The 14,905-nt window shown below is 39.4% G+C and overlaps 2 protein-coding genes across 6 annotated transcripts in view; one reads left to right on the top strand and one right to left on the bottom strand.

Annotated features, from left to right (window-relative positions):
• Nucleotides 1-5,573, top strand: part of Ccdc152 (coiled-coil domain containing 152) — a 23,428-nt gene extending 17,855 nt beyond the window's left edge. For 2 of the 3 annotated variants that reach the window (NM_001357801.2, NM_001166063.3), the window contains 3 exons: nt 2,727-2,854; nt 4,566-4,649; nt 4,923-5,171. In NM_001357801.2, coding sequence (NP_001344730.1) covers nt 2,727-2,854; nt 4,566-4,649; nt 4,923-5,045 — 335 coding nt within the window. In that variant the 3' untranslated portion in view covers nt 5,046-5,171. Of the gene's footprint in view, nt 1-2,726; nt 2,855-4,565; nt 4,650-4,922 lie in introns of all 3 variants that reach the window. The other variant, XM_030248253.1, reaches the window with a different exon arrangement.
• Selenop (selenoprotein P) lies at nt 5,162-14,905 on the bottom strand. 3 transcript variants are annotated; one of them, NM_001042613.2, is made up of 5 exons: nt 14,847-14,905; nt 10,796-11,011; nt 9,893-10,105; nt 8,398-8,515; nt 5,162-6,570 (listed from the first exon to the last, which is right to left on the bottom strand). In NM_001042613.2, the coding sequence occupies exons 2-5, from the start codon at nt 10,996-10,998 to the stop codon at nt 5,962-5,964; spliced, it is 1,143 nt and encodes a 380-aa protein (NP_001036078.1). In that variant the 5' UTR covers nt 10,999-11,011; nt 14,847-14,905; the 3' UTR covers nt 5,162-5,961. The 3 variants fall into 3 exon arrangements, with proteins under 3 accessions (NP_001036078.1, NP_001036079.1, NP_033181.3); NM_001042614.2 differs by having other exon boundaries at nt 14,720-14,861; NM_009155.4 differs by lacking the exon at nt 14,847-14,905 and adding an exon at nt 14,620-14,695.

Genomic DNA, 14,905 nt, shown 5'->3' with positions numbered 1-14,905 from the left:
AACTGGGGGAAAGTGTACAAATACCTGAGCCTGTGGGGTCTGACTGATTCAAACCATCACAGGCCTCAAGACAGATACTCAGAGAGGAAGACATTGGACATATTAGGACGTGATTGCCTATTTCCTGCTTTTACTTTATATTATACAAAAAAGATTCTGTTGTGCCCAGATTGTAAAAACCCCAAAGAGACCACTAGGAATCACAACCCGCTATAATCGCATGAGAGTCTTTATTCAAGCTCGAGCTTGGGCCACCAACCTTCCTGATGGAACAGGAAAGAGAGTGAAGCCCCAGGTCTAAATGAAGGGGGTTTATAAAGGAAAAACACGTAAATGGAGTTTTCAAGCCTTGGCATTCCATGAGAGGGTAAGGGAATGTCATCCTTCAAACCTGATATCGTTTGTTCAGACAGTGGGGACAGAACCATGCAGCTGGAAAGGGACCTTTCTGACCTGGAAAAGGTAACATGTGCTATCAGAGGCTGGTATAGTTTTACAACTGGCCACAGCTGTCTGGGGACACTTAATTGTCTCTTTTTCATAGTCTAAGAGTGGGCTGTTATCATTTCGAGGGTATTGGCTTCTGTTTCTTTCAAGGGCAGGAGCCACCTGAACAGGAGATATTGGTTGTTAATCAAAAGCGGGTGTGAGTTTCAGAGATGTGGAGGCTAGGGTATGCTGCTTTTCCTCTGTTCCCAAGGCTGGCACCCCCACTCCCCGTGGGGTTGGTCTTCAGTGGGAGAGAGTGCTAACTGCTCTGGCTCCGCACAGGGTCAGCCGAGTATAGGATTTGATGTGCAGGTTTCTTGTGTCTCTTCAATTCAGCAAGAGAAATACTAGTGCTTAAGGATATATTCTTTGACACTTTTGTCTGGATAAGAAAGTCTGAAGTGAGTGAAGGTTTCTGAGAAGGTGATAGCCATGACTACAGTTGTATTTAGAGTGACTGACATGACAACAGTGGGTTTGTGATCTTGATGTAGCAGTGACAGTAGAGAGACTAGATATATAGTCCAAATGGGGAAAATGGGGTCTGAAACTAAGTGTGGAGTAGTTGTGAATAGAAGTCGCTTATTGGTGGATTTTGTGAACTGATTGGCTCTTATTAAAATAAGAGATTTTCTTGAGGCTCCTATCCTTGATGATGTGTTATTAGCAAGAATAAGAAAGCTGTAAGAGAATAGGACATTTGACGAAGCATAGAGATGTGATGTTGATCAGGAAAGAGGCCTGATCATTTGGGAAAGTACAGCAAGGACTTACAGGTCTGCCATCAAGTGTAATAGTTCAGACTTTCTAAACTAACAACGCAAAACTGTGTCCCTTCCCAACCACTGCGGATCTTATTTTGTAAGCTATTTTTGCTTAAGAGCACAAATAATTTATTCATTTAAAATACCTTTGTATTTCAAATACTATTCAATACCTTATCGAAAATACATAAAACTACTCTATACACACAATTTTAAAATATGATTTATTAATAAAATTCACATTCTTAAAAATCATTTACTTAAAAATAAAATAAAAATGTAAGCACATTCTAGCTTCAGAACTTTAGTCCGTTATGATCATGGTTGGGCACATGGCAACTGGCAGGTAGGAGCTAGAGCAGCAGCTGAGAGCTGTATCTGGATCCTTTGGCAGAGAGACTAAGCTTGACAAGGGCTTTTGAAACTTCACCCTTCCTAATCGTTTCATATAGAGCCATCCCCTGGAGGCTACACATTCATATATATATATATATATATATATATATATATATCTCCATAGGCATATATATATATATATGCCTATGGAGACCATTCTTACTCAGACCACCTCACAATGATGTGCTTTGCACAGTCTAGGACACTACATGCATACCAATGACAAAGCTATGCAGCCAGACTTCCCATTCAAACCACAATGTAAAACGACCTCTGGGTAAGGGGCTTACCATGTACCTCTTGTTACTTTCTCCTGAGACAAGCCAGCATTTCTCTCATCAGCTCTCATTTGATGTAACAACTGTACCTAGCAAAATAACTTTTATGTGCAGTTCTGCCTTAAAGATAGCATCCTGAGAAAAGCCCCTTCCATCTTAGGCTCACCCAACAAATTTGGTTAACAATTCTCTTATCTTTTGGGTGTGAAATGTCACCCACAGGCTAATGTGTTTGAACCCTTGGACCCTAGTTGCTGCTGTTTTGAGAGACTGCGGAACCTTTAGGAGGTAGGGCCTGCCTGGAGGAAATGTGTCACTGGGGTGGTAAACCTTGAGTTTTATAGTTGAGCCCCACTTGTGTCTGCTCCCTGGTCCACTGAGACCAAGCAGCTACTGCAAACTCCCAGCACCACAGAGCCACCTTGGCTATGCCTTCTCCACATCAGGGCTTGAATCTACTCATACCATGAACCAAAATAAAACTTTCTTCCCCTAAATTGCTTCTTGTTGGATATTTTGTTTCAGTGATGGAAAATGCAAGTAATAGAATTTTCTCCCAAGCTGTCAGCACATTGCTGTGTTTCTCCTGCATTGTCCCAATCACAGTTGCAATTAATGTTTGTCTCCTACCTAAAGTAGAAATTCAGTGAAAACATGCAACACGTGTAGTTTGCATGGAGTGTTTAGTATAATGCCTAGGTGAGCAATAAACATGTTGAATAAGTAAATGTAAAATAAAGAAATGAAATCACATAACTTTGAATTGTTAAGTGAATGAATTTGTTTCTGTTTTATTTAGTTGAACTAAATGAAGAAAAGCACAAAGAACTAATGGCAAGGAAGGAGATGGAAATATCAGAGTTAAATGCAAAGTTGAGGACTCAGGAGAAGGAAAAGCAAAATGAAATCCTCAGACTGCATCTAGAAGTAGGTGTTTATGAGTCGGCTAAACAGGAGCACGCTCCTTAGTGTAAACCGCACTTTGTTATTTCTTATTGCAATGACATAAATTTCAGACCTAGATAGAAGACATCACACGTGCTTATTCTTCAGCAAAAGCCATGCTCAGTCTATAGGACATCGGCTTTCTAGCACTTGATCTGAAGGCGGTCCTCGCTTCCAGGAAGGATATTGCTTCCTCTCAGAATGCGGGCAATAACTCAGGAGTCCCCTGGTCTTCCAGTCTAGTCTATGCAGGCAACATAAGGCTATCATCCCAGCAAGGGAAAAGCATGGGGACCCTCAGTATTTCTCTGTCCCCAGAAGAAACCACAGAACCCTTTCGTTTTATTTGGGATAAAAACAAGACAAATTTCTCCATAATATATTCCTATGAAGATATATACATTCAAGAGACAAAATTCCTTTGAAATATTTGTAAATGTATTTTACGTAAGTGTATCTCATAAATGTTCTAGTTCTTTGTTCTTTTCAATGAGCTGTTCAGCCTTGTGTCAGAATCTCCAGGACACTGATGCGTTAGCAGAATCAGCAGAATCTTTTATGTCTTTTGCATTTTTTCTAAAATCTACCAACATCTTTTTTTTTTAATTATTGTACCATAGCTTCTACTCATCTCTACTTCTAATTTACATTCTGCAAATATTCACAGATCTTAATTGATATAATTTACTGTTTATTTACCAGGAACTTTGCTATGCCTAGAGTACTTGTTAGGAGTCTGTATGTAACCATATGGGGCAGAAGCGGGGAAATGCTTGTTGCTTCAGAGGGATTTTGCTGTTGTTATGGCTACCACTGTGCTGCTGTACTGCTGGGGCCATACCCTAGTCAAGTATTCCACAGAGAGGGCTGGATGGTCAACTGACATACAACAAGCCTTATTTCAAGATGTACCACCAACTTGTAATCTATCAGTTAGGAGCTGCATTTTATTTGTTATCTGGACCATGTCACTAGTCTAGTCTGATTATGCTGTTTGAATAGTAATCAGATGTCTGTATGTATCTTCATTGTAACTATCCATTCTCTCCTTAAGACAGAACACAAGCTCATGGAAAACTTATTCTAGTTTTCTCAGAGGACATGCTAAGATAAATATAAAAGGAAGAATTATAGTGGAATACTGGGCAAAAAAAAAAAATGGCTTATGAGAAGACTGTCTTTTAACTTGATTCAATTTAAGTTTTTATAAAAGCCTGAATCAACTAAATCACACCCAAATTTTAATGTTTGGCTTCAAAGTTTGAAAGACATGTGAGCTTCTCTCCTAAGGCTGTGACTCACACTGCTTTGTTTTTTACTGACAAAAGTACACCAGTTGTAACATGAAGAGCTTTCCTGGCTCAGTGGTCAAGCACATGCCTCATGTGGAGGAGTGGGAGGAGCAGTGGGGTTTGAGAAAAAGCCCTGTGCCACATATGGAGGTTGTGCCCAGTGGTGTCTGGCTCTTTGTAAAGCCACCACTGCAGTTTTAACCCCACACCTAGCTGACTCTTGTTTGCATGTTCCTTGTTCTTTTTTCTGGATTATTTCATAAAGGTTTTTCTGTCTGTTAAATGGAATGTGTTCAATTACAAAATACATAGCAAAGGTATACTTTTCCTCCAGAAACATTGTTTGTAAGTATTTAAACTATAACACCCTTAATAACATTCTCTTTTTTAATTTGGTTCAGTTTGACACTAAACTAGCAAGAGCTCAGACTAAATCAAAATCATATCCGGACACGACTATTTTGCTGCAGAGTATCTACAGAAGGGTATGTGCATTCTGTCCCATAACTGTAACTTCAGAAAATTAATTGTCTTAGGATGTTCCTATAAAAATTACCTAATACTTGTTTTAAATATATTAAATTCTTTTTGTAGCCTTAAAATAGTTTTTCTCCATAAATCACACAAAAATGAGAGGGCAGGCCTTTCAGAGTAAGCTAGTCTGTTAAAATACAAGTGTTGTGATTGTTGTTTTGTGGTTCACTATACCTAACCTTACCTCTAAGTTGCTGTGACAGACTTATTTCTGCTTCATTTAGAAGCTTCAGCATCTTCAGGAAGAAAAGAGCAAAGAAATTGCAAGTCTGCAGAACACTATCCGAGACCTAGAGCAGCGCCTTGCAGCCTGCAAAGATACCCGCCTCATGCGAAGACGGTTTTGAGCAGAGCACTTAATGCATTAGTTACAACTTAGGGTTTTGGTTTTTTTTTTTTTTAAGGCATTAAAAAAATCACTTCTATTTTCAATGTGAGCATGCTGAACAATAAAGACACACACTTGAAAGGTTTTAAAATTGCATTTATTTTGATAAGTGTGTACTGTAGCCACTTAATTCTGTACTCCATTCTTGCTTAGTCGTATTAGCCATAAAAGAGGTCAGGTTCATAGGACTTAGTTTCTCTATGAAACCATCATTGATTATGGAAATACTGTCTTAAGCAGTACGCAGATTAACACCACGCTTTCCTTCCATTACATCTCTCAAGATAGTCCCTCAGAGCTCAGCAGAACAGTACAGCATTAAATGAAGAGAACAAGATGCACAGATACATGCAGTGCAACTCAAGCTAGGACTCTGAGAGAGAAAATGATGAGTAGATATTTAAAGTGTAATCTGTTAAAGATTTCATCGGTTTAGAATGTAAGAGTAGGAAGACAAAGTTTCTGTTGTTTTCAGAGTTTAAGTAAAGAAAAAAAAAACTGGAAAATATGTCTTTGTTGTTCTTTCTCCGTTCTTAATTACAAGCTATCCAACAGAAACCCCTAGGTCATAGTTTATGTTTCTGTTCTCATTAATGTAACTAGAACACTGGAAAAAGGAAAAAGAAAGACATATTAACCAAAGGCTGCAGTCACTTTTCAGGTGCCCTATTGTACAAATCTGATTTGGATGAAATGTTCTGTGGCATAAAATTTTTAAATTTTGGAAGCCAATATGGTAGATTTCTCTACATTTGCACAAATCCAATTTCTATGACTTTTAGTTCACTGATTAATTAAATGGGCTGTAAACATTCTCAAAATGAAATTGTGTCTTTAGACTGAGTTGGGGAGAGGTATGCCTTGTTTTAAATAATTTAGTTTGAATGTCATTTTCACTTCCTGGTCTGATTATCTCAGCTTCAGTTGGGGTTGGCTTCCATGGGGTTCATGGGCTGATTTTGTCAGGCAGCTGGAGGTGACCTACACTGACAGGATTCAGTGACTTTCTCCTCCGCGAAAAGCCCCTGTCAGCTACATAAGGATGGGAGGTTTTCCGCACACTGTCAAGCAATTGCAGACCCTGACTTCTCAAATATGAGGTGGCGGCAGTGACAGCAGCAGCTGCTGGGGGCTGCCTCGGACTCCTTAGACAACTTACACAGGAGCTGGTTGATGCACCCCCTTCGTCAGAGCTTCCTCTGGGCAAGTGAAAGGTGCAAGCCTTCACTTGCTGTGGTGTCTCAGCTCTCTAAGTGACCCTGCCTGTGCTGGCCCCTATGCCTGTGGTGGTGGTGCAAGCCTGAAGGAGGCAGAGTCGTCTCTGATGGCCCTGGTTGCTGATTCTCTGAAGGCTTACTGCTGCCAAGATGCTCCTGCCCATGTTTGTTGTGGTGTTTGTGGTGGCTATGAGCCTCTGAGGGCTCCGCAGTTTTATTGGCAGTAGCTGAGGTCACAGTTTTACAGAAGTCTTCATCTTCAAGACTCTGGAACAAATTTATAAACCCACTTGTTAACATGCTTATAGAATTATCATGAACGCATGAAAAAATTACGTGTAGGGCCAACATATGTTATTTCAACAAGTGAATTGGGATACACCTGGCTAGTATATCAACGAAAAAGAGCCCTATCCTAGTCTCAATGTCTAAAATTTTTATAATAGGTTTAAAGAAGCAAAACTACTAGATTTCTCTCTGTAAAATCAAAACTTAATAAACTGGCTGAAAAAACTTACATCCTAATGAAGTCAGCCAAATATTTCAGAATCTTAACATCGGTTCTGCTACAAGTCACTTTGCAAACCTGCCATCTGATCTAATCCTGTTTTCTAAAGCTAAATAGCTTCTCTCTGACAACTCAAAGATGTCAGTAAAGACTGGCAACTTTACATTCTGCTTCATGAGAAAATGTTTTTAATTTCATCAAAGCTTTGGTAGTGTTTTCACAGTTCTGTTGGATAAAAAAGCCATCATAGCCTACTTTAATTGACAGCAGCTTTTTTCTCTCTTGGTTGAACAAATAAGGTATCATATAATTGACAGCAAAACAGAAAGGTGCTGATTTGATGTAGATATCAGATCCTATGCTATGTTATTCTCCTTAGCAAATAGTTTATAAGTTTTAAGCCAATTATATGAAATCTTTCTGCCTTTTTTTTTCCAATATGGCTGGACATTTAGAGCAGGCATTTCCACAAATGCAAAACCAGAAGTAACCCCAAAATATAAAAAATTAAATCTTGATAGCACTAATTATTTAGTGTTGGTTCAAGTTTAAGAGCTTTATTTGCAACCCAGTATCCTCATCTTTAAAATCTGAAACTAACATTCAGAATTTTATAAATATTAAAATCAAAGTGGTACGATTAATGTGACCTGCCAACAACATTAGTCAATTCCTATATAATTTCAGAATATTTCTTGAACCTGAATTTAAATTTTAACACTCTGGCCAATTTGGGAAATACTGTTTAAAGATATTTTAAGTGCAAAAGAAAAAATTTTAGTCAATAAAAATTAAATTTTTATAGAAATATTTAAATGTACTTCTTTCTCATAACAAGAAGTAAATATTTTCGTGGTTATGAGGAGATATCAAGTAATTAGTGGTATACATTCCTTTTTCAGAGGAGTGTAATACTTCAACTAACAGAAGAAAAAGAGGCTAGCTCTTTAGCAAAGCTGGTTGTCCTGAATCAAGGGACAAATTAAATAGTTATCTAGTTTCAGTTCCCTGACCAGTAACATCACAGATGAGCTTTTCTCTGAACATGCCCAGGTTACCACAGTCAGAATATTTTAAATGTTGACTAAATTCTTCGAGCACTTATCCTTATGCAACAGCATTCATTAGTAGCTGACATAGTGGTCTACGATAGTTTTTTATTACCTTTAGATGTTTATTTATTTTTACTTCATGTATATGAGTCCCTTGGCTCCATGTATTGAGAGCACTGCATTTGTGCCTGGTACCCTTAGGCCAGAAGAGGGCACTGGGTCCCCTGGAACTGGAATTAAATGGCTCTAAGCTGCTGTGTGGGTGCTGGGGACTAAATGGGGCTTCTCTGCAAATGCAGCAAGTATTCTTAACCACTGAGCCATCTCTCCAGTCATGGTTTGTTTGTTTTGAAAGGCTTTCTAGATAAAAGCATCAATATGAATCTTGAAAATATGTTTTAAGGTGTGTTACCTAACACAAATCATGCATTAAAATTTTTCCTTTTATAATCGATAGCAAGCCACTTATTAGATAGATTTTTTTAAGAGTTTTCTCTTTATCCCCCAGTAAAAGCAATTGAGAAAAATGCCTACCGTGAGATTGCAGTTTCCGCACCTCTCCTCACAGTAAGCGATCTTAATGGCTTCTTCAACATATGGGAATGTGAGGAAGGAGTAAGGCAAACCAAGGTGATACACAAGACGGCCACATCTAAAAGGCAAACATAAGGTTCTACTGTAGTTTCTGTACTGCAACCCTACCTGGTCTACATTGCATTAGGTGTCAGGGGCCAAGACCCTTCCATGCCTTTAATAGATTTCCTTGATTGGAGTCTACAACTGAGTTTCCAGGATGTATACCAGGTCAGATTAGAGCAAGAATACACTGAGTTTAATCTTAAAATTTTGAATTATACATGTTACTAAATAATAAAAAATGTATAATAACTGACTCAAATATATATTTAATTTTAATTTTATAGTCTGCCAAAGACTAATCATGGGAGCTTTTCATAACTGCTTAGGCAAGATAAATTTTACAGAAGCAGAAATCATAGCACAACAAAAGCAATATCCAAGTTTGGGGCAGACTCTTATCTATTTATTATTTTTGTAGTGTAGGAATCAAACCCAGCCCTTACATCTGCTATATAATTACTCTGTCAGTGAGCTACATCCCCAGTCCCCGATTTTTTTTTTTAAGGTAGATTCTCATAATATAACTCATCTTAGCCTTGAACTCACTGTGGCATCTAAGCTAGCCTGAAACTCATGGTTCTCCTGTCTACTGAATGTCACAAGTACTGGCACATGGATGCCCTGTGCTCACTAGCTCACTATTCAAAGACCTGACACAATAAAGTCTCCAATAAAATAAAATAGCTAGAATTACAATTTGACATTCTCAAAAATGGTAAAGTTGAAATGTCCATTTTTACAGATATTGTACCCAAAATATACATCTTTACATGAGTGGCAAACTGTTGTACTTGCCACTGACTAGATTAGTTTAGAAGCCTGAAAGAATGAAATGTAATGCTAAAATGATATGTAACATGAGGCAAAGGAAACATTCGGCCCCTGTAGGACAGAAGAAAGCAAGCATCAACTAAGAATATTTTACAGAAGACAATATATGCATTGAAATTCTCTAAAACTATGAATATTTTATTAATCATAGATGTAAGACTTAGGAGCTGGTGAATGACTACAATTCCTTAACACCTGCCTGTCACAGTTTTCTGAAGGGCAGATGGCAGCAAGGCCATCCCCCCAAGACCATGTTTTTTTTTGCAGAATATTCAGTGTGAAGAGAAGAAAACTGAATCCCCCTGAATAATACAAAGTTGTTAACAGGAGGAATGTAGTAGGAAGAATGAGAAGGAGGGAGGGAGGAAGGGGAGAGGAGGCAACAGGAAGCTGTGGAAAGAAATAGCAGGGCAGAGTCTGCCATAGGGTAGAAACTGAAAATGTCTCCAACAGTAAGGAGTCCCATGAGATGAAAGGTGAACTGTGGCATTCGGTAGTGAAGAAGACCACTGTGTGCAGTAAAAGTAAATAAATAGGAAGGGCCCGGAGGACAGCTCACCTGTCATAGATGAGGAAGTCATCTTTGTTTCCATTTAAGAGAGTCCAGACATCTATGCCATCTTCTTCTTGTCTGTACACTGCGATGTGTTCTGACACCTGCTTTTTAAGATGTGAGTGTTTTAATTGGGAAGGAGATCCTTGATGGTTAACAACAATGTAAGAGATGTTAAAATATCCTTGGCTTTCTAGTTTTATGCGCAGGTCTTCCAATCTAGGGGAAAAACACATGAAATTAATGATGACATTTAGTTTGCTTATCTGTTCTGCCATCTACATTCTTTGTGCGTTCTGCGATTCTCTTATTATTTTTAACTGGCTTATTTTTGTGTTTGTTATAAGGCAACTTTTACTTTTACAGTTATTTATAACTTGAAACAATGCTAAATGTTTGCATGAACATGAGCTTCAAATTAGATAAACTTAGATTCACTTTGCATATATACAGAATGTTATGCCACTAATAGTTGGTGGATGAGTCAACCAATGTTTTTTGTTTATGGTTGTTAAATGATGCAGGACCTTTTATTAGCATCTTAGCATTTAGTGTGTGTACTGGCTTGCAGCCTTTCTCTGCTCTTAAAGAATCTGCTCCACTAATAGGAAAACATGTTCAAAGCCCAGGAATGCCACAGTAAACATTTTGGTAGTACTGGATATATCCATGGTGTATGGTGTGTATGTGTGTGTTTGTGTGTGTGTATGTGTGTGTGTGTGTGTGTGTGTGTGTACAGCTATAAGATGCCCTCATCTTTTCATTAGATGTGTGCTATGCAAACATATTTGTCTTCAAAGGTGTTATTTAACCATTACATTATTCCTATTTATATTGCCTTTTATATGCATACATTAATATTTAATAACCTTTCGCTAAGAATATCCTAAGCCTTAAAAGATCACTTACCTGGATGCCTGCAGAAGACACAAGTATCAGCTGGCTTGAAGAAGAGCAACCACTGTCACTTTGCCCTCTGAGTTTAGCATTGGATTTTGATCTCCTATGTACCACTCCGGGGCTTTGTAACAAGCAGAGCTTTGGCCTTGGCTCTCTGCTCCTCCATAGGGGAGGAGACAGAGAGCCAGGGCAAGCCCTAGGCTTCTCCACATTGCTGAGGTTGTCCTATAAAACAAGAGATGTAATCTTCATTGATAACTTCACAGTCATTGCTATGAATTTCTTTAAACACGGTAGGTACAATGCTACTTATTATAACTTAGCATATGGATTCTATTTCCATTTTGTTAGGCTCATTACGCCATTGTCATGAGCCTCCTTCCATTAAATATTCCTGTAAAGGGGAAAGTGCCAGCAAAAAGGCAGAGGAATGATCAGAGGTAGCTAGCTACCCGCAGCATGGTACAGTATTTCCATGAGCAGCACACATTTGGAAATGTGCCTAATGAGACAGCCAGGCAACTCTCTGGGAAAGGACACATATTCAGAAACACCTTCCAACTGTAATGCATAGTCACAGAACATTCTGCAAACACATTCTGACACATTTGAGCTGCACTGAGCCCTGATGGCTTCATTCTATCCTCTGCCAATCTAGGAAATGTTAGTTGTGAACTCTGCACAAAACTGAAAAAAAAAAAAAATCAGCCCAGAAAGTAAAGGGAGGACATGGCGGTGGAGACCAACATGGTGGCTGTGGTTCATGGTGGCCCTTAGCTCTTCCTGCATGAAATCTTCCTGTAAAGTGCCAGGCAAAAGGCAGACAGTAAACCATGGCTTCAAGTTCAAGCCTTCCACATTTTTAAACATCTTGGGTACATTCAATATTTTTGGCTTGTTAGTCCTCTATATGTAGTAACATGATAATGTAGATTTGAATCTCTTCAGGTATAAGACTACCTGCTTTGATATTGCCACCATACTCATGATAAGTGTGTCCAGGAGAGGAAAATCTTAGCCAAGAAGCAGTATTACAAGTCATTGTTCTTGCCCCACCTAAGAGTCTACAGTAGTCTACAAACCAAACAGAAGGTAGTAGTTGCTACTACTGCCTTCATGAAGCTCCTGTGACTAGGTAGAGAACGTTCTCAGATAAAAAGATGCCCTGTCTCAAGAAAAGTTAAAATATTAAATACATGATGAGAAATAGCCCCCAAATTTGGCCACCTCTCTCAGAATTTTTTATAGGTAAATTTAGAGACATGAAAAATGTGCAAAAATCACCACGAAGGAGAATTAGAAGAAGGAGGAGGAGGAGGGAGAGTGGGAGGGGGAGGAGGAAGAATAAAAGAAGTCAGGTGTGGTGGCTCATGCCTGCAAAACTGACACGAGAAAGCTGAGGCAGAAGGATACCTCTGAGTTCAAGAATAGCATGGCCACAGGGTGAATTCCAGACCTCTCTGGAACACAGTGAGAACAGGCCTAGTGGTGTGAAGTGCTTCTGAATACCAAGTTAGCTGGCCACAGCAGCACACCTGTGACCTAGCATGTGAGAGCTGAGGCAGAGGAATCTCCAGTTAGAGGCCATCCTCAGCTATACAGTGAGACAGTTCTCACCAAGGGCCTCACTGAAGAAAGGGGAGGGAGCTGGGTATAGTAGCTCCTGCTTTTAATGCCAGTATTTAGGAGACAGAGGCAGAGGCAGTTTGATCTCTGTGAGTTCGAGACCAGCCTGGTCTATGTAGTGAGTACCGCAACAGCCAGTGCTACTTGTGAGACTCTGTCTTAAAAAAATCAAACAAAAAAGAAATAATGAAAAAATAGGAGGGAGGGAGAGTCAGCTGGGTATGGTGTGCACACCGTTAATCCCAGCTCTTGGAAGGCAGAGGCAAGTGAATCTTATATAATAAGTCTACATATAACACGGTCTGGGCCAGCCAGGGTCACACTGTCAGGCTACGCCCAAAAGTAAAACAAGACAAGAAAAGGAAAAGACTTTTAAATCTTCTTCAGCTATTTGTACTAACACATTTTTAATTCTGATGTTTAATCGGGGAAGTTCCTTTAGGGTGATATTTACCATAATAATGGGATCATTCTTATGTCAATCAGTTACTGGGTTTTGCTAGAACTATAAAGGCAAAAAGGAAAAATGTTAAGCACATTTACAGGTGCCAGTTGTGCCTCAGAATGTTTATGCTACTGCGCTCTCTGCAGTTGAGGAAACTGTGGCTCAGAGAGACTTTGTATGCCTTCTCTAAGACCATACAGGATTAGTATCCACAAGAGTAGATTTAAATTGGTTCTGCCCAACTCAAAACATGGATAGCTCAGCTACCAGTATACACTGAGAGTTTTAAAATACATCACCATGCAATAACTATAGCAGCCTATATAACTATAGCATTAACTATAGCATTTCTATATGCTCTATGCTCTGGGGAAAAAAAGAAGGAAAAAAACCAAGCTATTCAGCGTCTTAATAGAAAATCTAGCTGGTACTTCTTTCCTAAACTAAATTCATGTGAGGCTCTGGGATCAATCGCTAACACACACACACACACACACACACACACACACACACACCTCAAAACACTAAACTAAATTCAGTCTTTATAGAACTGCAGCATGAAGACACGGCCCTTGATACTCTGCCATAAGGCAAATATTTTCAAATGGCTAAATGGCAGACATAAATGAGAAGACTATTTCACCCACGTTTCTAATGAAAAGAATGATCGAGGGACAAAGGAAAAGCTGGAGAAGATGAGTTTCCACTTGCAGAGTTTCCCATCATTAATCAATAGGCTGCTTGACTTTGCTTAAGGTTGCTTTTATGGAATAAGCTTTGCATTTTAACTGTAACTGTCGAAGAGCTATATAAAAAGAATGAAGGCAAATAACAAAATTAGATCCAGTAATAACTGGACAGTGGTTATAGCGATTACAGTCTTCAGTTGCAAGCCTAGATACCTGTTCATGCTCAAAACTACAATTGATTGTACTCCATTAAAAGGAAAGCAAGCATACTCTTTGCCACACATCCTCTCCCCTTGAACAACAAAGACCACAACAAAAACAGACCAGCATTTTAAAGCCCCTCATCCGCTGGGCTGTGGTGGCACATGCCTATAATCCCAGCACTTGGGAGGCAGAGACAGGAGGATTTCTGAGTTCGAGGCCAGCCTGGTCTACAGAGTGAGTTCCAGGACAGCCAGGGCTACACAGAGAAACCCTGTCAAAAAAAAAAAAAAAAAAAAAAAAAGCCCCTCATCCACCTTCAGGCTTCCACCCTCTACTTAAATTCAAAAGCTCCCCCACCGAAGGACACCACCTGGACTGCCTTAAAGCAAGGATGGAGCCCTGCCCTGGGGATGGAGCCTGCTCAGTCTGCTCCCTCCCAGTTCTGAAATTGCTTCCGAATTCCCTGGACACCTCTACAGTACAGTGCGGTGCGACAGGCGTCTGTCCCATCTCTGCTCTTGAAATCCACTAGCTTTCCCTCTTGTTTGTCCTCACTCTAACCCTTCGTGGGAAACCCTGGAATTTAGTGAGATAATATTGCCCATATGACACCACAGTTCCCTGCAGAGAGAAACAGCTGCATTTTACATTGCCCACAGTAAAGGACAAAAATCAACAACAATAAAAATATAAAATTAAAAAAAAAAGTTAACTGTTCTTCCCCGACACTTCTTGTTCATTAAACAAAAAAAATGCTTTTAATGTCTTTTAGTCATCTTTTTACTAAGTCTATTTTAAAGCGGGGGAGAAACGTATTTTACCTAAGAAAAAATATTTCCCAAACTGTAAAAGAATCAAGTCCTACTTACGCAACCCCTTCGGACTAGCTTCGTCCTGTCTCTTTGCTCTAGTTAGAGCAGCTCCCCAAAGCCACAGGCTGACACTGACTTTTATAGCCCTGTTGTTTACCTCGCCCTCTGAGGTGCAGTCCAAAGTTCGGTGCTCCCTCCCGCTGCGACCTTGCAAATGCAGCAAGCCCCTGAACAGTTTCCGATCACAATGAGAAGAAAGTTTAAACAGCTGAGGCAGTACTTACTGAGGGAAGACGGACGACTTTTGACGAGTTTCTAACTTATTTTCTGCTTTTGATCACCC

This window comes from Mus musculus, chromosome 15 (genome assembly GCF_000001635.26).
Source record: "Mus musculus strain C57BL/6J chromosome 15, GRCm38.p6 C57BL/6J".
Lineage (NCBI taxonomy): Eukaryota > Metazoa > Chordata > Mammalia > Rodentia > Muridae > Mus > Mus musculus.
Note: the sequence above shows the minus strand (reverse complement) of the source record. Positions and strands in the feature narration are given on the sequence as shown.